This window comes from Eretmochelys imbricata, chromosome 2 (genome assembly GCF_965152235.1).
Source record: "Eretmochelys imbricata isolate rEreImb1 chromosome 2, rEreImb1.hap1, whole genome shotgun sequence".
NCBI classification, from domain to species: Eukaryota; Metazoa; Chordata; order Testudines; family Cheloniidae; genus Eretmochelys; species Eretmochelys imbricata.
This window is the reverse complement of record NC_135573.1, coordinates 59964952-59987360: the sequence shown is the minus strand read 5'-3', so window position 1 is coordinate 59987360 and position 22409 is coordinate 59964952. Positions and strand designations below refer to the sequence as shown.

The 22409-nt window shown below is 42.9% G+C and overlaps 1 protein-coding gene across 1 annotated transcript in view; it reads left to right on the top strand.

Annotated features, from left to right (window-relative positions):
* The first annotated feature begins 2009 nt into the window (after positions 1–2009).
* The window catches only part of C2H8orf34 (chromosome 2 C8orf34 homolog), a 228313-nt gene continuing 207913 nt past the window's right edge, over positions 2010–22409 (top strand). The window contains exon 1 of the mRNA XM_077808680.1: positions 2010–2078. Coding sequence (XP_077664806.1) covers positions 2010–2078 — 69 coding nt within the window. The remainder of the gene's footprint in view (positions 2079–22409) is intronic.

The following is a 22409-nucleotide window of genomic DNA, read 5'->3' as shown; positions in this document are numbered from 1 at the left end:
CTGCTGTAATTTAGGCAGCTGTATTGTCCACGAGAGGCTATAAAAAGTACATTCATGCCCCTTTTTTCTCTTACACTGAGGTGGAGTAAGAGACTCCACCTCAGTGTAAGAGATTCTGTTGTTGTTGATTCTGCACCACCGTTCTTCATCCTCACTGGGCTGGTTAGAATGGTTTTAGTGCCAAATTATTCTAGCGATGCCATGCACTGTAACTGGAGCACACCTCTCCCCCCAAAAAACTATGGACTGATTTGTACATAGAAGGCTTGAGTGCCAAAAAGATCTAAAAATCTCAGAATTCTAATGTAGAAAGACCCTGTGCCACTGGTGGCTATTTTAGAAAATAAAATCCATGTGTTGCTGGTTTTGGATATCAGTGGTGAAAACAATTGTGCCTCAGCAAAGAACACTGTGCACAATGTCTCTCTGAACTCACAGGTACACAGGGGGCATCACACCCACTGCTGCCCAACTGCAAAAAGGGTGCAGTATAAGATGTATTTGTAAAAGGTGCTCATACCTGACCTCCTTCTACAGCAAGGAACAAGTCTTTGAAATGAAAAGCAATGTAAACAGTAGTCAATAAATGTGGGACCTGAACTCATTATTCAAAATTCACCTTCCAATCAAAGAAAATTTGAAAAAGAAGCATCTTTTGCTCTTGAATTTGTTGAACGTTTGAGCATTGCCTGACATGGTGGTGCAATGGACTAGAAAGCCTGATTCAGCAGATATGCTGAATGTTCAGCATAACTGGACACACACTTCATAGCTCTTTATTTTTTCTTGTCGGAGAATTTAAAATAAAAAGAGAATGTTTGTTGTTAAAATAGTTCAAAATTAAACAGTGAATTCTGACAGAGCAGAACTAATTCCTGCTGATGAATAAAAGCCTGGAATGCTTAAATCTTGAAAACTGTGTTTCATTAAAATATTCTTTTTTGAAGGGAAGAAGGGTGGTTATGACTCTGCTTCCAGATAAAGTGAAGAGGTAATTGACTGAAGTGCAGAAAGAATAAGTACTATTCTCTTGGTTTCCACCCTAATCCAGCTTCCTCTAAAACCAGGTGAATTTTATGTTGACGTTAATAGGATTTGGATGAGGGCCCTTGGTTACTGGGGTCCAGGTACCGATAGAAGGGAAAGGTCTATTTGTATTTTACATTGTTTTATTAGGATGAGCAGTGCCCTCAGCACATAGACAGCTACAAACTTCATCGTTACAAAGAAAATAATTTGAGGCAGAATAAAACCAGGGAGGAAGGGGAAGAATTGGATACACCCAGCACCCCCACCATGCCGCATGTGCCAAACAAATCATTTACTAGAGTTTGATCCGTTCCTTTTCAATCAATATGCAAATGAGGGGTGTGAGGCTTGTCCGTACAGCCGCCACCCCCACGTTACCTCGCCTGGATATTAACCCTGGCCGATGACAGTCAGTTTCCCTGAGCTCGCCAGGAAACTTCAGCCAGCGGGGGAGGCGGGTTACCGTGTGTCGCGCTAGCAGCGAGGCGCTGGCAGCGGGGGAGCCCGGCGCGGAGCCGGGTCGCTGCTGATCTGGCGGGAGGCTGCGGGCTTTGGTCCCGTATGTGCGAGCGGCCGCCGAAGAGCCAGCCCGCCCCCGCGCAGCCAGCGGCGCTGGGGGCGCAGCACCGGCTCCGCCGCGGGCTGCGCTGTCCGTAGGGAGGCAGCTGGGCGAGGCGAGCGCGGTGGCTGGGGGAGCTGAGCGGCTGCTCCGGTAACCAAGGAGCCGACCCAGACACCCGCCGGCGCCGCTCCCGTCTCCTCCCGCCGGCCCCGCTCTGCCCCGTGCCTCGCCTCCGCAGCTGCCCGAGGGCACCCCCGCCCCGCCCGGCGCTGGCGAGCCCCAGTTGCCTGAGTTGGCTCCGTCCCTGGGACTTGGGCTTTCGTCTCCCCCTGCGGGGGCCCTGCCCGCTCCCGCCGCCAGAGAGCCCCGCGCCTGCGGGAGAGTGAGCCGGGCCCCCGCCGCGGCAGATCGGCTCCCGATGGCGGCGCACCAGCAAACCAGGATCCAAGCCTACCTGGAGCGGAACAGGATCGGGCCCCTGTTCGAGGTGAGGCGCGGCGACCGGGGCGGGGGGAGGGGTTGGGCTGCCGGGGCACGGCAGGTGCGAGCTAGTGTGTGACCCCCTCCCCCCCGCGGTGAAACGTCACGCGATTCCACGGGCTGCAGGCGCGCGCCTTGTCCCCCGGCCGCGCACCTGCACCCTCACCCGCCCTGGCCCTGCTCTCCCAGACACGCGCCGCCTCACGCGCAGGGATTCCCCCCGCACGCAGAGCGCACGCCCCCAGCTTGGCCCCAGCCGGGGGAAGCCCGCCGGGTTCCGCAGCCCTTGGGGCGCGAGTGAGGAGAGCAGCGTGGGCAGCCGCCCTGGCCTGTGTGTGAAGGGAGCGGGGAAGCGTCCCGCGCGTTGCTAGGGCGAGGGGAGAGCGAGTGACTTTGCCCCGCCCGGCCTGAGAGGCGTCCCTGACATTTCCATGGGAGCGCTGGGAAGGGCTCCCGAAGGCTGGCTGGGCAGCGCGACCTGTGCTCACACACACACAGCCGCCACATGGGAATACTTCCCTGGGCGTCCCTGTGCTTCAGGGCGAAACACAGAGGCTATGGGAAGACCTAGGGGAGGCAGGAGAATGGAACAACTCCTTCGGATTGCTTAGAAAGAAATTCAACATAGCGAGAAATGAATGTGTATTTACAGGGAAATCACCGCACTGGGCTGGGAACGTAAAAGCAAATCTGCCTACTCCTACCGAAAATCGGTAAGGAATGACATCGGTGCTGCTGCACCCCCAGGCTTGAAGTGGATTCCATCATATACAGCCTTTACAGTTCGGTTCAATGGCTCTCAGCATCCTCAGTATACAAATTGCTCCAGCACCCCCAGAAATGATGTATTTTACATCTGTATTTGCAATAAAACACTTGGCCACAGGCTACATACAGTATTTTGCTAGGTTTTCTTTAATATGAACAAGATCTACAAAACCTAAGTGTGTGTATGATCATATATAGTACTATTGTGAGACATAATCTCTGTTTTTCATTATTTTCCTTATCCTTTACCAATCGTATTACATCTGATTCACCTATTAGTGTTACTTACCTGGAAAATAACAGTTTGGTGAATTGTGTTTCTCCATGTTAGGAGGCATCTTCAAACTGCAATAAAAAACAGATTCAAATTTTGTTAGAAAACAAGTTGATAAGGGTCAGTTGTTTTATCTTACGTGGACTAAGGCTGTTTTGACAGAATACCTTGGTTCAGATTCAAGGAAGTGGATATTTTCATTCTTCAAATCTGCAATAAAAACTCTCTTTTAAAATTCAAAGTAGATACCAAGGAATAGACCAATTTTGGTATTTCTAGATTTTTATCAAAATTTTCCCCTTTTTGATGTTAATGAAATGTTAGATTTTTATAAACATGGTTGCTTGGCAACTATAATGAAAACAATGACTAATTCGTCTCCTCTTTTGACTTTTCACTAACAGATCTGCCTTTTATACACTAAAATAAAAAAAAAAAAAACACCTGACCCAATATAAACTTGTTCAATATAGCCAATTTCTCTTAACCAAGTTTCACGATACTATAAGATGCTCATTTCTATTATTAAGAATTAGTAGGATGTATTAATTTTTAAGGACTGGGGGAAAAAACTGCAAGAGGTTGAACCTGTTTTGATACTTTGTATATTATTAGAGTTACACTTTTGGATGAAATTCATCTTGATGCAGAGCTCCTGTGCAAGGCCCTGCACACCACTTAAGCCAGAGGTGGGCAAACTTCAGGCCACATCCAGCCCACGGGACCGTCCTGTCCAGACCCTGAGCTCCTGGCCAGGGAGGCTATCCCCTGGCCCCTCCTCCGCTGTCCCCACTCCCATGAACACCGTGCCGCCAGCTCTCTGGCCCGCTGCTCCTCCCGGGCAGCACAGCTGGCACTGGCATGGTATGGGGGCGGGGAGCGGGGGGTTCTGGAGGGAAGTCAGGGGACAGGGAGCAGGGGGCAGTTGGATGGGGTGGGGGTTCTGGGGGGGCAGTCAGGGGATGAGGAACGGGGGGCATTGGATTAGGCGTGGGAGTCCTGGGGGGCCTGTCAGGGGGCGGGGGTGTGGATAGGGGTTGGGGCAGTCAGGGGACAGGGAGCGGGGGGGGGGTGGATGGGGTCCTGGGGGTTGAATAGGGGTAGGGAGTCCTGGGAGGGGGTAGTCAGGGGACAAGGAGCGGGGGGGGGTTGGATGGGTGGGGGATTCTGAAGGGGGCAGTCAGGGGGTGGGAAGTGGGAGGGAGTGGATAGGGAGCAGGGGCCAGGCTGTTTGGGGAGGCACAGCCTTCCCTACCTGGCCCTCCATACAGTTTTGCAACTCCAATGTGGCCCTCGGGCCAAAAAGTTTGCCCACCCTTGTCTTAAGCCTTGCAGATTATCTATGCAGCAGATATAGGTGGATAAGCCATCAATACCTCCCAACATACCATTGAGGAGTCTCTGTACCAACTCCACTTAGGCCAGTATTGGGAACTGGTGTCAGGAAGGGAGTTATTGGATCCATAGAAAGGATGCAAGGGCTCTGTAGTTGCTTTTCTAGTCCATAAAATAAGTGTGTGCCTTTTTATGCAAAGAGTCTCCTGCCACTTCACCCAGATAAAGCCTGGCTGCTTCTGTTTTATGCGGGTGATGTGAATTTCGTAGAATCTAGGACTTGAAGGGATCTTGAGAGGTCTAATCCAGTCCCCTGCACTCAAGGCAGGATCTTCCTCCAACATTTACGGACTGTCTAAGAGGGATGTTTCTTTCCTCTTCATGAGAGGGAAATAAAAGTTTAGCTTTTCATTTCAAGATATATACAGATCAAGATATCGACCATCCCTGACAGGTGTTTGTCTAACCTGTTCTTAAAAATCTCTAATGACAGAGATTCAAAAACCTTCCTAGGCAATTTATTACAGTACTTAACCACCCTGACAGTTAGGAAGTTTTTCCTAATGTCCAACCTAAACCACCCTTGCTGCAATTTAAGCCCATTTCTTTTTGTCCGATCCTCAGAGGTTAACAAGAATAGTTTCTCCCCCCCCATCCTTGTAACAACGGTTTATGTACTCAAAAACTGTTATCATATCCCCCCTCAGTCTTCTCTTCTCCAGACTGAACAAACCCCATTTTTTTTTCAGTCTTCCCTCAGAGGTCATGTTTTCTAGACCGTTAATCATTTTTGTTGCTCTTCACCAGACTTAGCTCAGTGGAAATGTCAATTTTTCCTAGTTTGATCCTGACATCCTTAGTCAAGGAAAGCACCTTTGAAGTCAGTGGGAATTTGTCTTAATCAAAGACCACAGGATCAAGCTAATAATGTAACTACGCGTGTTGTTATATAGAAAGATATAGTAGATAATGTGTACATTGTGCTCCTAATCAGTTAAATTGATTAATATTTTATAGCTTGTCATGCCTAACAAGTTTTGCCATAGTATAAAATGAAACAGATACTTGGGTTTCAGTGAAAGGTGGGTAAAATCCTCTTCACGTTATTTTTGGGTTCTTTATCCCGTTTCCATTCCTGATTCTTATTAGTCACCAATTGGCAAGGACAATTGTCCTTTGCAATGTGTACAAACTCCCTGGTGCCCAGCCAGTACAGGGTGAAGTTAGATGGAGCTCAGTAAAGGTGATATTTGGTCATCAGGTCATGGCTATTATTGTCACTATATATGGTTCAAGGCAGAAGCTTTAAGGAAGTGCCTAAGAATTGCTGATTTAATAGTGAGCGAATGGAAGGGTGCCACAAGGAATGGGCAGAGAAACAGTGAATTGAAGTGAGGAAAACCAGGGATGGCAGAGGATAAACAGAAACTTGTCCATCTATGTACGTAAATGAGCAGTACCCCGTAGAAAACAGGATTTTGAACTCCAGACGCAATCGTACTTGCATAACAAGCTGATGTCTGAAATGCCAAACCATTTTTTTTTTATGACCAGTAGTTCCCTTGCATGTTAGTCTGGGTGGTTGAAGCTGTTGGTCAGTGCATGGTTTGTCCTGCCAAAGGTGCCAATTACTGACAGTTTTGTGTATGACAGAGTAACTGTCCTCCTTTCTGTCCTGTGTTATCCTGTACTTGTTGCCTCCATTTCTGTCCATTATTCTCCCTATTGTATTGTACTAGTAGTAGCCAGATCTGAACACCAGCTCTTATGGAATTCAACTTCAACAATAGCATCACATGGTGTACATGGGGATCAGTAAAGTTGCAGTTGTTTGGGAAATCTTTATATTGTAACAATTATATGTTGTCCCAATGTTATCAGGGGGATGGAATATTTCACTTGAATGACACAGGTGTAATAACTGAAGTGGAAAATGTTTGAGAGTATTACCACTTGCTAAAATTTCAGTTCTAGATACCTCTCCCGAGAAGGCTACTTGTACCTTCCTTATCTCCAGAGTAGAGGTAATGAGCCATCCTTGCCACAGTGAGTCCGCGGGAATCCATTAGAATCTCCAACCCCTGTCGACAGGATGGTCAATACAAAACTCCAGGCATCCTGCTGCAAAGGGCAACACCCAGCTCCACTTAGCTAAAATCATGTTCAAGAGTGTGCAGCTATGATTGTGGCTTGGTTGTGGCAGGGGTGTTATATACAGCCATTGGTGAGAGTATGTATGTATTGGGATTTAAACAAAGGGTATCTCTACACGGCAATGGAAACCCAAGCTAGCAGACCCTGGGTTTGTTAACCTAGGTCTTGAGCACCTACACTTATTTGTAATCCCAGGTTAGGAATTGTTGAATCTTGGGTCCCAACCTGGGGCTCCAGCATCCATACAGCATTATGCGGGCCATATCTCAAATTTTTCTTGTTGTCCTGTTGACAACTCTGTGATATATTGAGTCATAGAGTTTAAAGCAAGAAGGGACTGCCGGATCATCTAATCTGACCTCCAGGATATCACAGGCCCTTACGCTACCGAGCACCTACACACTAAATGCAGATTAAAGTGGGAAAACTTGGCTGTCCACCAAACTTGACTGTCCAGAGGCCAAAAAAAGTCTGCTGGTAGATTGTGGAATACTCTTGGTGGACTCCCAGAGCATAAGTCCTGTGGGGCTGCGTCTACACCACAAAACAACAGCACCTGAACCCTTGGGCCTGGATTGTCTCAGGCTCGGACCCTCCTCCCCGGTAACGCGAGACCTTGAGTTTGAGCCGTGGGTTAGCACAATTTGTGTATAGACAGAAGGGGGGTTAGGCTTGAGCCTGAGTTAGAAACCTGGGCTTACACTGCAATGTAGATATGTCCTCAGAGGCTCTGTTTAACAGGAATTTTGAATGTGGAATTGTTTCTGGGGAAAAAAAAAAGTGAAGCTTCACAGTGTGAACAGGACCTGTGTATATATTCTGTATAAAGCTGGCCAGGAAATAATATTCTAAATCTGTACCCACTTATTTCTCTCCAACTGAAGTATTGAGTCACTCTGAATTCCCAGGACCCAATTCTAAAGTTCCTTTCTCATGCAAGTAGTTCTCACTTATGCTAATAATCCTAATAAAGTCAAGCTCCTTTGAACACTTGGAAACCAGGACATTACTCTTTTAGGATCAAACTGCTCCTGTTTGTCGGAGAAAAACACAGTTCTCACTCTCAGGTTGGGTGCAGCAAATCAGATACACTTTATTATCTCAAGCAGTTGCAGAGAGGGAGAGAGTGCACTAGGACACAGGGGTTTCCCCCACCTAGGCAGGTCTCACCCAGATAAACAATTAGAGCAAGTATTTATACCTTTATTACAGACAATAATAAGCAACAACTGTATATTGTTTATACATATTCCTTCATGATATCTTATTTTTCTTACCATTTCTCTTATAGTCTGTATTCTATTCTTATCTAATACAAGGTCACAACAGCCTCTTTCACAGTTGTTTTCCACTCGCTTCGCACTGTCCCAGCTTCTACAAATCTCGAGTTATTAAAGCTAGAGTTAGCCTGACTCCTGCTCATTTCAGAGGCCTGCATCCAAATTCCCTTTATCTACTTTCAAATATTGAAGTAATTGGGCATTTAGCTATTAGCCTGAAAAGGAGCAGAAACAGTCCTTTAAAAAGAGATTGCAGCAGACCTATAACAGTTCTGAGACATGTATAGTGATTTGAAGATTTTCTGATGTATAGAATTAAGTGTTTGGTTAAGTGTTGAAAAACTAATCTGTACATTGTTATGCTAACCAGAAAATGGTTAATTCCTTGAACTAGGTTTTTATTTATTTATTTATTTTTAAATGACTATACCTAAGATCTGGGCTCTGATTGCTCTCTTATAAAGCAATAGTGGAATTTTTTGTCTTAAGTTGACTTCAGGGATAGTTTTGCCTGAACAAAGGGTTGCAACATTAGGCTCACTTTGCCTACAGTTAACTAAACTTGTCCATAATTAAATTTCTAGCCTCTGAAAAACAAATATTTTTCAGTCTCTTTTTAAAATATGCTTTTAGTAACACGTGCAAAACTACATTTTTCTTATCAAAGCTGTTGAGGGAACTTGTTTGATGTGTGTTCTGATTACGCAGTCAAGCTTTGTTGTTAGTTTTAATTTTTCTTTTGGTTTCAGAAGGACTAGTTGAAAAACATAATATCAATGGTTATTTCAATCCACTGTGTGTATCAGACAAATTATGTATGACACCATAAAAAGAATTATTTACAGAATCATAAAATGATCTTAACATTTATAAGTGTATTTTATATATTTACCTCCAAGCAGAAACATATTTTTTATTTATTTATTTGTAGATACAGTGTAAGGACAGAAGAAGTGTATTTGAATTCACTAAGTTTACCTTTAGACTCCCCCTGCCACCATTTATAGAACAGACAATCACTAGACACATTTACATTAAAAACCACAAATAATCAGCCAACCACCATTGGTTAAGAGAACAAAAATAACTAACTGTCTTGCTAAATCTAAAATAACCCTAAACCTGAATCTACCCCTCTGAATATTGTTATTCGTTGAACAGCTATTATACCATGCCTGCTCCCTTTGTTGGCCTAAGGCTGGAGTGAATTCCAGAGTTGTTGGTCATCTTCTGAGAATGTTATGCCCTTAGTCCTTAAATGTACAAATCTAGGGACTGTCAACTTAAGTATCTCAGCTGTCATTGTATACTATCAAAAGTTAGAGTGCAACTTTCAGGATCTAAAAATCATACTGGTATAATAGTCTCATAGAGATGCTTCTGTCTAAGCTGTTCAGAATTATCATTTATTTCCGTTTCAATTTTTTGGCTATCCAGACATATTCTGTTCCTGGGATGAAAGGTAGTGAATTCTGGGTCATGTGAATATTAGACTGAGAAATGTTGTTTTAGACAGCTAGGTGGAGCCCTAGAAAGACAAAGTTCTTTCAGTACTCATATTTCACAGGCAGAATTTTAGATTGCAGCATTCATCGGATTTATCATACTGGATCAGACCAGCGTAACTGATCTAGCTTGGTATTCCCTTTCTGAGAGTAGTTAGAGTGCCAGATGTGTCCAGAGGAAGGTGAAAAACCTTTATGATGGACTACTATACTCCAGGGGACAGTGTTTTCTTATCCTCACACAATTTGTGGTTGGCTTGTATGCTGAAACTTGAAGGTTTATATCCTATACACTTTTATCCTATCTAATATACCTCCTGGATTTTGTTTCTGCTATGTATGTCTAGCCCTCTTCTGGGATACATTTATATGTATTGATTATTAATGGGGACTATCCTAGGGCCCTGATCTTAGTATCTTTATACCTGCAAGTGTAAAAGCTACTCATAGATAGGGTAGCCCCATTGAAATCAGTAGGACTATTTACATGGGCGATGATTACTTATGTGTGAAAGGGTTGCCAGTCCAGTCCTCTATTAGCTTAGGCCCATATCTTCAACAGAGTCCACACATTTTGGGTGCCTCAGTTTTTGAGTGCCCAAACTGATTTTTCCCAAGTGCTGAGCACCAAGAAATCCAACTGAAATCAACTGGAACTTCATTTTCGGGTGTGCAGAGACTACGTGTGGGAGTATTCAGACTTGCGTGCAGGCTTCTGAGTTTGCAGAAACATATGCTGTCAGGTATAATTTTGAAAATGTGACTCCCACGCTTCTATACACTCTTATTATTTAGAACTACATTATGCTGCCAGTGTAAAGTATGAGGTGAAAACTCAACGCCTTAGGGAATGTCTTCCTAAACCCCAATGCATATGGAGGAGTGGGACCACTAGTACACTTCCTTTTGGGACACTAGGTGCCCCGGTGGAGTAGAGATGGAACATTTCCTTCACTGGGACTGCAATTATGCCTCATACTTACATAGACTGCACCTGGTAGGGTGCAGGAGATGGTTCTTTGCATACTGTTTCCATTACACACCCATGTAAAGATCAGGCAGAATCTGGCTCTGACTGAGAGCTAAATTTTCATACACCTTTGCTGAAGATGTACACTCTCCAGCCTTAGGTAAAAATATGTATGGATGAATGAACGATCAGGTAATTGAACTTGTGCAAACTCCATATTTGCTCTCTTGAATCAGGGTAATTATGTGTGCAGATGGGCCACACTGCATGTGCTTAACTGCCTATTTGCATGTGTAAGTGTGGGTTTTCTTTGCACAGTGGGTGCATACACAGTTTTTATTGGCACAGTTTAAGTAGTCATTTTTAAAGATTTTTGGCCCTGAATATTTGAGATATAGTGCAGGTCCAGAAAAGAACATGTGTGTGCCTCAGTAGTGCAGATCTGTATATCCTGACTGATACATAATGAAAAGAGACATTCCTCAAAAGTCATAAATGAGATAATAAATTTTTCTATTACCGTGCTTCTGTGGGCTCCCCTGAGCTTTGATCACAGTGGAACAGGAACCAGGTAGTGCAACTTCAGGGGGGCTAAAATAAGGTGGGAAAGGTATATTAAAATAATTTAGTAGTAGAATGCCCTCTGCTGTTTGCAGCATTCAGTACATATTTGTAGGGTTGCCTTTTTATATTAAAAACCTTAGCTAGGTATTTTTAAGAAAAAAACAACAAGTCTGAAAAAAAGAAATTAAGGACAAAACCTCCTTTTTGTTAAAAATGTTTGACATTACTGAAAGCATTGCTCTTACTCCTTTTAGGTAGCTTCTACAAATTTACCCATAATGTTTTATATCTGATGCTGACTTTGATTTGAAAGTGTAATTTTCAAATAGCTTCTTGATCCAAATGAAGAATTGTAAATTGCATTTCAAACTGTGTCTGTGTGAAGGGTAGCACAGCAAAATTAAGCCTCACCTAAAACGAAAGTTACAAGATATCTTTTTGTTATATTAACAAGAACATTCATAAGTGAGGTTAATTTTTTGTGTGTATTGCAGGAAGCACAGCTAGTTCATAATAAATACTGAACATACAGAATTCACAACTACTGAAACAAAGTGAGGGTTTTAGGCTTGTGGGCATGTTTGAATAAGTTCATTTGCCCATCCTTGGGGCTTTCAGTGAGTCTCATAACACATGGATATGTTGCAGTTTTTTTGGAAGCAGTGAAAAACATATTTTTAAATTGTCAGACTGAATCTTTCTACAGGCCAGTGCTTGTATAACTATTAATATGAATTGGTACTTTATTTTTATATAGCACCTTTCAACTGATGAGCTGAAAACACTTCAGAAAATACTGATTTAAGCCTGACAACATCAATCTAAATTTGTTAATCCTCATTCCCCCAGTAACACCCATATTTTTCCTTGCTTTTCCCACACAGTCTCCAAATTTCTCTGCTCCCACTTTTCCAGCTCCTTTAAAGCAGTGGCTCTCAACCTTTCCAGACTACTGTGCCCCTTTCAGGAGTCGGATTTGTCTTGCATATCCCCAAGTTTCACTTCACTTAAAAACTACTTGCTTACAAAATCAGACATAAAAATACAGAAGTGTCACAATAAACTGTTACTGAAAATTTTTTTTACATTCTTCTTGTCTATATGAAATTTTAGTTTGTACTGACTTCACTAGTGTTTTTTAGTAGCCTGTTGTAAAACTAGGCAAATATCTAGATGAGTTGATGTACCACTGGGGGTACTCAGAGGTCTTCTGGAGGTACATGTACCCCTAGTTGAGAACGACTGCTCTACAGTCTTCTGCACCCCATATTCCCTTTCAATCACTCAGATTCCCTTTCTGCATCCCTCAGTTTCCTCTTGCTCCCACATTTTTCTGTGCTCTCTTGGGGCTTGTCTCCATTACTCGCTGGATTGACGGGCAGTGATCGATCCAGTGGGGGTCGATTTATCGCGTCTAGTCTAGACGTGATAAGAGACGCAATAAATTGACCGCCGAGCTCTCTCCCATTCCCCCTGTACTCCACCAGAGTGAGAAGCAGAAGCAGAGTCGATGGGGGATCGTCAGCTATCAACTTACCACAGTGAAGACACCATGGTAAGTAGATCTAAATACGTCAACTTCAGCTACGTTATTCACGTAGCTGAAATTGTGTAACTTAGATCAATTTCTTCCTCCCCCAGCGTAGACCAGGCATTAGTATCCCTATAGACTGAAAGGGAAATGTGGGCCATCTTTACTGAGGGTAATCTATTTTTTCAGACTCATTGAAAGCAATTGAAGCATTTGATATAAGGACAGAAATTCCAGAGTTTCATTCCAGGATTTAGACAATCATGAAAATTGTATTTTAAAAATGACCCTCCTCACCCCACTGCAAAAAAAAATCACCCAGAAAGCTTCCAAATTCAGTGAGGTTTGCAATTATATTATATGGAAACAGGGTAGTATCTCTTTAAATCCCTTGTGAGCCTTGCAGTAGTGCTCACTGTGTTCTGTATTTTAGAAGCCATTAGAATAGTAGTGAGTACGTAGCTAGGAGTTGCATGTTGTGTATATACAGTAAACACAGTTATTTGGACCCCACCATGCCCATGTAGTTCCTTTGTATTACATTTGTTATGTGAAGAGAAAAAGACAAACAGTGATAAAACAGAATTGCTGCTACTTGCAATCTTCTGCCTTAACTGCTATTACATGGTTATGTATGGTTTTACTTTCTCTTCCTCTTTGGTGGCTTTGCAGGCTGCTTCTTCCAGTCTCTTAGCAGGAGTGAGAGGGCAAGATGTGTGGTGCCAAAGCTACCTAATCTCTGCCATTTGGCCAAAAGCTCAATTTCCAGCTCTGCTACCTGTTGGGTGTTTGGCTTTTGGCTGGCAGGTAGGGTCAACCAGGTCTGGTTTCTGAGACTCCCTCCCCTCCTTTCCCCACCAGCCAATCAGGCTGCCTCCTTGCCTTCACCTCCTCTCTTCTCCTCCAATATGAGACCTAGAGGAAGCTGGGGGAGGAATATATGACAAGGTAGGCACCTGACGGGAAGGAAAGTCTGAGGAAGGGAGAAGCAGCCACTGGATCCACATGTACTGAGCAAGGAGTCCAGTCCAATGTTTGTGTGAGGGATGGGTGGCAGTGGGGAGAACTGAGAAACTTGGGGTGGGCTACTAATGGATTTGGATGACAATGGGGCACATTAATACAGTGAGGATGAAGGGGAGGATTGATGGAATATGGGGTGAAGATTGAGGCAATGTTGCAAACTCTTGATTTTTTTGCAAGTCTCTTGATGTTTAGTGTTTTTCTTAAAGCCCAGCTCCTGGAGTCAAGGGATTACATCCAAATTCCAGCTTTCTTTTTTTAAGTAACTTTCTAGCCCTTATAGCTGCTGAGAAAAGCTGGAACTGAGTGTACTCTAAAGGCTCAGAAAACCAGAAGGCAGATAAAAGGCTACCTGTGATGATTCCAATATTTTTTTGGTGAAGGCTGACTCATGATTATTTGTAACACTTGCGGTTGGCAAAACTGTTGGTGTGTGTATGTGTGTTGTGGGGGTGATGGTTGTGAGGGTTTGTGTCAAGTGATGAACCCACTTTAGGACTTTAAAATTTACATACAAGACTTTTTCCTTTAAAAAAATTGTTTATTTTTTGCTGCACTAATGCAGGCAGGTCTGCCCTGTTGTGTTATCAGCTGCATTCTTCTTAAAAGTCGACAAACTTGGAAACTTGGTGGCAAGATCTTGGGGATGAGTGGTGTGACATCTGGAGCAATCTTAGGGGAAGAATCTCTGGAAGCAATCATGGATGGGTGGGTAGAAGAAACAAATTTGAAGAGGCAGATTCTATGACAAGGGTGGGGAATCTGCTTGATGGGGGTGGGGTGGGGAAGGAGGAACATGGGGATCAAATCTGTCAGAGGAGAGAGAGGATCAGTCTAGATCTTGAGTCAAAAGAGGAAGAAAAGACTGGTAGAGGAGGATGACACACAGAGCTAGATTTTGACATGCTTGATGTGGATGTACAAGGCAGAGGGGGAAAGTGGAAAGATTCTCTCCTTCCTGTGCCACAATGCAAGGGTCAAGAACAATTCCAATCCTTGTATTCATTTGAGCACAAGATCTTCATAAGTCAAACAGCATTAGTCATCCTGAAGGGATCAGTGACCATGGGGAACCATGCTGTACCTTCTTAAGGGGTTTTAAACCCCTTTTGTGGTAAGCAGTCCTGGCAGGTACTGTACTGTGTTTTGCTGAGTCAAAGTTGCCTCCTTGTGCTCTGGCTTGGGCAACGCACCCAATCTATAGTAGTGCCTATAAGGGACAGTTCAGCCTAATATGTAGAGGAGAACAGATTGGAAAGAGATTTGGGGAATAAGACACAGAATGTAAGGAAGAGGAGATTTACCAGTGCGAAGGAAAGAGAAGAGACACAAAGAAAAGGAAACATGGTAACAAATAAAGAAACAAAATTATCACTTAACTTTTTACACAGATTATTTTTTCTATGCTGTGAAGTAAAAATACTGAAAGAAAAGGTAAACAAGGAGAGGAAGATAACCAGAAACAAATAAGAAACTCAAGAGAACATTTTTCTTCTGATTCCCAATAATAGGAAAAAAGATTAGAAGGAAGGAGTTAGCCAAAATAAGGAGGAACCCAAAATTAGTTTGGAGGAATACTGAAGAAGAGCATAGGGAATTAAAAAGGAGACCGAGGAGGGGGGAAAAGGGAGCAAATGGGGTCTACTGGTTAGAGCACTGGACTGAGAATCAGGAGACCTGGCTTCTGTTCCTGGCTCTGCTGATGTCCTGCTGTGTGGCTTGAGCGTGCCATTCTACTTCTCTGTGATTCTGTTTCCTTTCCAAACCACTTGTCTGTCTTGTCTACATAGACTGCACGCTCTTCTGCCCTTACTATGTGCTTGTACAGTTCCTACCACAATGGAGTCTGATTTTTGATTGGGCCTTTAGGTACTATTGCAGGGTGGATTGGTTTAAATCAAAGCAACTTAAATCACTGATTTTAATCATGATTTAAATCAGCAAGCAGCAAACCTTGATTTAAATATTTGATTTTAATCATATTTTGCATTTGTACTTTTTTACTTGTTTTCCTAAATAAAAGGTGATTCTCATTGGTTGCTAACCATTAAAATGTGTTCCTTTGTAACTAAATATAGCCTGTACACTAAATTTGGTGATTCTTTTTGCCAGTGAAGAGGATATACTATTCCTACACATGTTTATTTAAGTAATTATATAGCTTAACTTACATTTATTCGGATCCTTAATATTTATACTTTTTGATTATGTTAGAAAATGGTGAATAATTCAGTTCTTATTTACTAGATGATGATTAATTTTTTACTTATGATTTCTGGCAGGCTGTACTTGGAAGGAAATTCAATTTAAATGAACAAAAACAGCCTTTTATTTATGTTTATTAAATAAACTTCCTTAAATATGCTGGATACATAAGAAAATGTTTCTCAAAACATGTTTTACATTTAAAACTAACTTATTTATTAAACAAAGGAAGATATTATCTGTAGTTAGTGAATTGAGCTGATTGTTCTGGTCACCATGTCCTTTAATATTTTAGAACTAGTAGATCTCATCTTCTCACACTTAGTTTTTATTCACAGATTGGAAGAGGCAAAACAAAATTTTTTGCTTTTCAAACTTTTCAACTTCCAATTGGTTTCTTAACTTTAAATTAATTAGTTATTGAACTGAACTAGTTGAATAAACTAAAATTAAGAAAATATTCTGTCTGATCCTGAATAATAGGCTACTGCTGTCAAAAGTTGGTTTAATACTTCAGACTCTGGATCCAAGTGCTTAGTCAGTGACTTTCAGCAGTTCAGTGGTTTGACTTTCTTTAGAACTTGACAGCAAATATGTACTTCTTAATAATTTTTGTATTTAATTTAAACAATTTGAATAGATTATAATTAGTTTAGGCCTTAACATAGGTTGTCATAATTCCAAATTTAATTTTAAATATGTTTATTTTCTAAAAATAAACCTATATTTAATTTAAATGAAACATCCAATGTAAGTTTTTAAAAAAAATCTGTTTTATTTGATATTTTTGAAGCATCGATTTTATCCAGGGGTGAAAGTAAAACTGAAAACTTACTGGTACAGGGGCTGGCTCCCCCCGCTCCCCCCGAAGGGCAGGGTCTTGGGCATAAGGGGCGGGGTTGAGGGTCAGTGTCCCCCAGCCAGCTCTTGCACACTGCCTGGCCCACACCGCCCAGGGCCCCAGCAGCAATTTAAAGGGCCCAGGGCTCTGGCTACCACTGCCGCTACTACAGCAGCGGCCAGAGCCCTGGGCCATTTTAAATCACCAGCCCCGGGGCAGCTGCTCCTTTTGCCTCCCCTCCTGTTGGCAGCCTGGGGGGGGTGGGAGGGCGAAAGGGGCAGCAACGTTAAAGCGCTGCCGCAGCAGTGCTTTAAATTAAGGCAGTAGGGCCGGTACCGGCGGCCACTTTTTACCGGTATGCCGTACCAGCCCGTACCACCTTACTTCCACCCCCTGATTTTATCCACCACGAACAAAAGAACAGGAGGCATGTCAAGTTTTGAAAATACTGTTATTCATCCAGTTTAAGTGGTATCAAACATTTGCGATATTTTCTTTCCATTTTGTCTGCCACAATGGCTGGTTAGGATGTGGAGAGGCCTAGAGGCTGCAATGTGATCCACGTGAGCTAGGGTTGCCAGGTGTCTGATTTTCGACTGGAACGCCTGGTTGAAAAGGACCCTGGTGGCTCCAGTCAACACTTCTGACCGGGTCATTAAAAATCCGGTTGGCGGCGCAGCGGGGCTAATGCAGGCTCCCTGCCTGTCCAGGCTCCATGCAGCTCCCAGAAGCAGCCAGAATGTCCTTGTGGCCCCTAGGTGGAGGGGTGATCAGGGAAGCTCCGTACACTGCCTCTGCCCCTCAGTGCTGGCTCCGCAGCTCCCGTTATCCAGGAACTGCGGCCAATGGGAGCTGCAGGGGTGGCGCCTGTGGGCGCAGGCAGCACGCAGATCTATCTGGCCCCTCCACCCAGGGGCCAGACATGGCAGCCACTTCTGGGAGCTGCGCAAAGCTAGGACAGGCAGGGAGCCTGCCTCAGCCTCACTGTGCCGCTGGGAGCTGCCTAAGGTAAGCACTGCTAGGCCAGAGTCTGCACCCCCAACCCCCTGCCTCAGCCCTGAGCTGCCTTCTGCACCCCAAACCGCTCATCCCTGGCCCCATCCCATAGCCCACACTCCCAGCTGGAGCCCTCACCCCCTCCCAAACCCCAACCCCCTGTCCCAGCCCTGAGCCCCCTCCAGCATTCCAGACCACTCATCCCTGGACCCACCGCAGAGCCTGCACCCCAACCTCCTGTCCCAGCCCTGAGCCCTGTCCTGTGCTCCGAATCCCTTGGCCCCAGTCTGGAGCCCACTCTTGCACCCCAACCACCTGCCCCCAGCCCAGTGAAAGTGAGTGAGGGTAGGGGGATGGAGTGAGTGCGGACAGGGCCTTGGGGAAGGGGTGGGGTAGGGGCAGGGCTGTGGGAAGGGGTAGGGCCTTGGGGAAAGGGCAGGGCAGGGGTGTTCGGTTTTGTGCAATTAGAAAGTTGGCAACCCTAACACAAGCAGATCTGCACCCACAAAGAGCTCCACTGAAGTCAATGGGGCTCTGCATATGTTCAGGTTCTGCCCATGTAGATCCAAGTCATCAGAAAACTGTAAAGTATCATTGTCAGGGTTGGCAAGCTCAAAATATGAGCATTTTTTTTCTTATTTTCTGTGTAAAAAAAGCAGTACAGTATCTTGCATGCTTTTTCTAAAAATAAAATAAAAAAAAAAACAGGAAAAAAAATTAGAAAAGGAGTACCAGCAGCATCTTGGCTCTTATTTTAAAACAAACAAACAAAAAAACACTTTACAAAACTTTAATTCTATGCAATGAAGAACTGACCTGGCCTGATCCTGAAAGGATTAAGTGTCTCAGTAACTACAGTCCCTAACTACAGTCCCATGGGACTACTCGCATGCATAGTTTCTCACATGCTTATGTTTTTGTGAATTAGCTCCTAAAACAGTCAATAAAAACGTTTTTAAAAGCTCTATGTAATATTATGCCCATATCCTTTTAAGCATCGGACAATGCTGTATGTTCTAGGGTATAGTTTTCTAAAGGACCTGTTCCTTTTATCTTTTTAAAACATAGCTTGTCCCTGGACCAGTTAGTCTCCCTTGTTGCTTAGTGAGGGCATATTGACTAAATAATCTATGACATTTACATTGGGGGTGATTTTCAAAGCACAAAGGGCAATTGCGCCTTTGAAAATCTACCCTGTTGTGTTTAAATACTGAAGTTGTTTTGTTTGGACTTGGAAGTGATTTTAAAAAAAAATTCCTTGGTGACATGAACATTAGAGGGCTTTTTGATGTCCCCTTTTATAATTATTTTGATTGTTTTTCATTTTTATTTTTTGCTTTCAGGAAAATACACACTTCTTAGTTTACATATTAATTACAAAGAGCCCTGCTTTCACAGGTTTTTCATCTTATTATTGCATATTGATTGTATTTGATTAATAAAATATTAATAGTATTAATATTATAGTTATATATAACCTAGTTTAACCTATAACTTATAAAATAGAAAGTACATCTAGTTTATGTAAGCTGATATTTATTTAGCTCTCCCATTATCTCAGGCTTGCTTTACAGGATGGCCCTGATATGATAAGTGTCAGCCTTAAGCCTGTGCAACCTCTGCAGTTGGCTTCATAAAGGCCTCACAAAACTGTCATGCAACATCCCTTCATTCAAATTGCACTTATGTAACTCAATTGCTGGCATATAAATATTTCCCAGTGAAGTTTGCAACCATGCCGTTAGTATAAATTGCAGATATGGTTTTTTTTAAGGTTCTCTACTGAGGGCTTGTCTATACAAACAGTTATAGTGGGTGGCAAACTGGGCTGTACATCTACTTTGCACTAGCCTGCCATGCACTGTCTGTGTGGACCCTCCTGCCATGCACTAAAACTTCCCAATTGTGCTTTGATCTACCCTGCTTTGAAACATGCACTAAAGAACTTTTAGTGTGCAGCAGCAGGATACACAGACAATGCCTGTCAGGCTACTGCAGGGTTGCACCACAGCTTGCTGTGCACTAATTGTTTGTATAGACAAGACCTTAGAAGTTGATCTTGCAAAGATTTAGGCATACTAGTAACTTTCCTCATGTGACTTGTATCACTGGGACTTTCTTCATGTGAGTTGTCCCAGTGGTAATAAAGTGACTCACATGCCAAAAACTTTTGAGAATCACTAAGTTTGAGTCTAAAGGCTTTGGGTGAAATCCAAGATTTCATCTTTGAGTCTAAAGGAACAAGGAGAGGACTGTAGTAAGGAAAAGAAACTACTAGCAGGCATAAGATGGTAGAAGTTAAAGTAGGTCAACTCCTACTTTAATTTACACCTTATACCTTTTTCTGATTCCTTAGGATTTAAGGTACAACATCTTTGATTCACTTTACATTTATGCACTGGTGAGTGAAGGGAGTGAAATTTACACCACCTCACATCTCTGAGTTTGGTTATCTGTTTCTGTCTTTTGAAACTGGTAGTGTGAAAATCAGTACACTTCTGGTGTGTGGGGTGTATGTTTTGTAAGATCAGGTTCCTCTATTTCTGTTAGCTGGCAGGCCTATTGCATGAAAGTTAAATGATCTTAAATGGTTTCCTTTTATTCCAAAGGTCTTTCCATCAATGTGAAACTGGTAGTATTTTTGGGTTTTGGAGATATTGAAAGTTGTACCTCCTGGGTTTCATTTCAGCTACATCAACTACAGATTCGGAGGTAATTTCCAGCTACCCTACTATAAAATTTAGGGAAACATATTTCAATTTGTGCCCTATTTGGCCTCCACTACTAATATAGAGGACTACAGATCATCTTTTTCCTATTAAATTCCACTGATTCTGTAAGTGTTGTAATGTTCTTTGACTATTTTAAGTTTGCATCTGGCTTAAAACTCTACTGTTTTGGTGGGTTGTGACTCTGCTGTAGGATTCTTGCTACTCAACCTAGGTAGAAGGTACAAAGTAGAGCAGGTTGAAATGACTTGTCCATACAAAATGCAGTTTCTGCAAAATTGAAACTTTCCAATTTTTCCATTGGTTTAACCCATTTGGTCAGTTTAACACAAATTAAAATATTTTGAACTGATCCAACATTTTTTTTGTTTCAAATCAGTTCATTATTAAACCTCATTTCCCAACGATGATTTATTGCCTTGTGGTAGTTATAGTCCAGGTGTCTCATGCCCTCCGGCTGAGCGCCTTGGCTGCATTATATCTCCTATGATGCAACTTGGTCCTCCCCCATGTCCAAGCCGTGTGGTGCAGCATGGGAGTCACATGTCTAGGGGTGCATCAGGAAGATGTAGTCTGCCCATGGAGCCTGGCCCATACGAGGGAATGGGGCATCAGGCATCTGAACTACAACTCCAATAAGGCACTACAGGGAGCTGCAGTTTAAAGTTGAACTGACTCAGAGTTAAATGTCAAGTCAGTTCACCAAACCAAAATGAAATATTATGATTTGGGAATATAAAAATGTTTAAAAAATGCTGAAAGGAAATGTTTCTGAATAGAAACTTTTTGGAACTTGTTCCTCCAAAAATTTCAATATTTAACTTTTTGTCCCACTTCGAAACAAAAAAAAGTTGAACTGTTGGGCTTTCCTGTGGCATGAAAATTCCCATTTTTGCTCAGCTCTAGTGTAAAGAGTAATCTCTTAAAGCTTTTTTCTGTTCCATGGCTATCTTGTAGTTATGTTTCTTGTTTCTAGTCATTCAGCTAGACTTAAGTAAGCACTTTCAATTGTTCACAAATTCAACCAAGTAAAAGAACCAGTGGGAGTTCCAGTATCCAGAACACAATGGAAAAATAACTGCTCTCTTTCCTGGCTGGTTCCTTATCCTCTTTTCTCTGATTCCCCTGTCTTCTCTATATCAGTTTCCTACCTCTTTCTCCTTTTCCACATGTTTTTCTCTTTCAGTGTTCTCTATTTTTCTCATTTCTTCTTATGTTGCTTTTCACTGGCCTTTTCTCTTCCTCTCCCCCCTCTGTCTTGTCTTGTTTTATTTTCATTGTTTTCTTGCTTTTCATGTTCTTTATCTTTCATTTCCAATTTATCTGTCATTTTTCATGCATTTCTCTGTTTTTCCTGCTGCTGTAGCTCACCCCACTATCTTTTATATTTTCCATTCCTTTTTGTCCTATGAATCACTGCCATGGATTGCCACATCGATCATCTTGGTTCAGACCTCATTCTAATTGGGAACACCTTACAAAGCGAATCTGAAACTTTGCTGGTTTTCCTCATAGAGTTTCCATCACATGATGGGGCACTGGTGGGTGGGAGCTGGCCCCTGCAGAAAATCAGGATGTTCAGTCCCACCCCCAAGTGTGTAGATTTTCCAAACTCTGCGTGGATTTCAAGGAAGCAGTTATAGCTCATCTGTCAAAGGTCAAACACAGAGAGGTTTAGTGTGATATGTTCTTCAGAAAGAAAGACGCTGTGTCTGCCTATCTCATGGCTATCCCAAAGGAACTGCCTGTACGCTCAAAGCTTGAGAGAGATTCCAAATAATATAGACAAGTAAACTTTTACTAATCCAACCTGTTCACCTGGATACCTTAAAGAGTTTTACTGTCTCAGCTACCTTTGCTGTCACCTGATTCCCTGAATCTGCTCAGAGGCATATTCCAAAACATGAATGGGGAATCTGCTGAATATCCTGCAAGACAAGGTGTGTGAAGTAATATCTTTTATTGGACCAACTTTTGTTCTTGAGAAAGACAAGTTTCAAGCTTGCACAGAGCTCTTCTTCAGTTTAATACCCTGTGTGTTTTAAATCAGGCAATGTATTATCTCAGGATAGAATGTTCTGTTTGGTTCTCTCCACTCTCTCCCACAACATGTGCAATGTGGATCCGCAGACCCTCAGAGTCCAGGGAAGGAGGAGCAATATT